This window comes from Gekko japonicus, unplaced genomic scaffold, assembly GCF_001447785.1.
Source record: "Gekko japonicus isolate JY-2015 unplaced genomic scaffold, Gekko_japonicus_V1.1 scaffold1180, whole genome shotgun sequence".
Classification (NCBI taxonomy): domain Eukaryota; kingdom Metazoa; phylum Chordata; class Lepidosauria; order Squamata; family Gekkonidae; genus Gekko; species Gekko japonicus.
In genome coordinates this window covers 329,991-331,022 of record NW_015162515.1, presented here as the reverse complement: position 1 = coordinate 331,022, position 1,032 = coordinate 329,991, and the positions used below count along the sequence as shown (strand labels likewise).

At 43.9% G+C, this 1,032-nt stretch overlaps 1 protein-coding gene across 1 annotated transcript in view; it reads right to left on the bottom strand.

Moving 5' to 3' along the window:
• Positions 1-231: 231 nt before the first annotated feature.
• Positions 232-1,032, bottom strand: part of LOC107106113 (E-selectin-like) — an 8,092-nt gene continuing 7,291 nt past the window's right edge. Inside the window, exons 6-7 of the mRNA XM_015406204.1 lie at positions 665-850; positions 232-449 (exon numbers count right to left, since the gene is read on the bottom strand). Of these exons, the coding sequence (XP_015261690.1) occupies positions 232-449; positions 665-850 (404 nt within the window). The remainder of the gene's footprint in view (positions 450-664; positions 851-1,032) is intronic.

Sequence of the window (1,032 nt, the reverse complement as noted above, 5' to 3'; positions counted from 1 at the left end):
CACAGTTTTTTAGCCTCTGGCTCACACATTTTTGTCTTAGCTCAGGAAGGGTGGCTCCAGAGTAACCTAATTTATGCAGTAGCCAAATCGCTTGCTCACAACTTTGATGCCAGTAGCTCACAAAGTAGAATTTTTGCTCACAAGACTCCACAACTTAGAGGGAATATTGGTTTCAGTATATAAACATGTGGAATAGGAATCCTGGTTCTAGCCATTGCTTTCAGAATGTTATCAAACCTTTCCATGGAAGGCTGAACTCTTACCTTCACAATAAGGAACTGGTGCCGACCAGAGACCCTGTGAGGAACACTGGATTTGGGACGATCCTGTCAAGGTGTAGCCCTCCTCACAACCGAACTGACAGGTTGAGTTGAAGACCAATTCTGTGTCAGTGTGGGAACAGTTCACAAACCCACTTTCAGGCTGAGGTACCGCATCGCATTTCACCGCTGAAACAGACACAGACAGTAGCTCAGATGGTAAATTCAGATGTGATACAAGGAGGCCATGCAGGTGGAGGGATAAAATTCATTTAATAACTGGGATCAAACTTATGACTTTGAGGTTAAGTTTCAGTACATAAACATGTGGAATAGGAATCTGGGCTCTAGCTATTGCTTTTTAGAACATTATTAAACTTTTCCATGGAAGACTGAACTCTTACCTTCACAATGAGGAACTGGTGCCGACCAGAGTCCCTGTGAGGAACACTGGATTTGGGACGATCCCGTCAAGATGTAGCCCTCCTCACAACCGAACTGACAGGTTGAGTTGAAGACCAGTTCTGGGTCAGTGTGGGAACAGTTCACAAACCCACTTTCAGGCTGAGGTACCGCATCGCATTTCACCGCTGAAACAGACACAGACAGTAGCTCAGACAGTAAATTCAGACGTGATACAAGGAGGCCATGCAGGAAAAAATATGAATAAAAATCCATATAAATAATGGGATCCGGCTTATGACTTTGAGACTGGGTTTTGATAGATCATTGAGTAGAACAGAATCCTAACTTTGGCTGTGGTTTTCTCAGA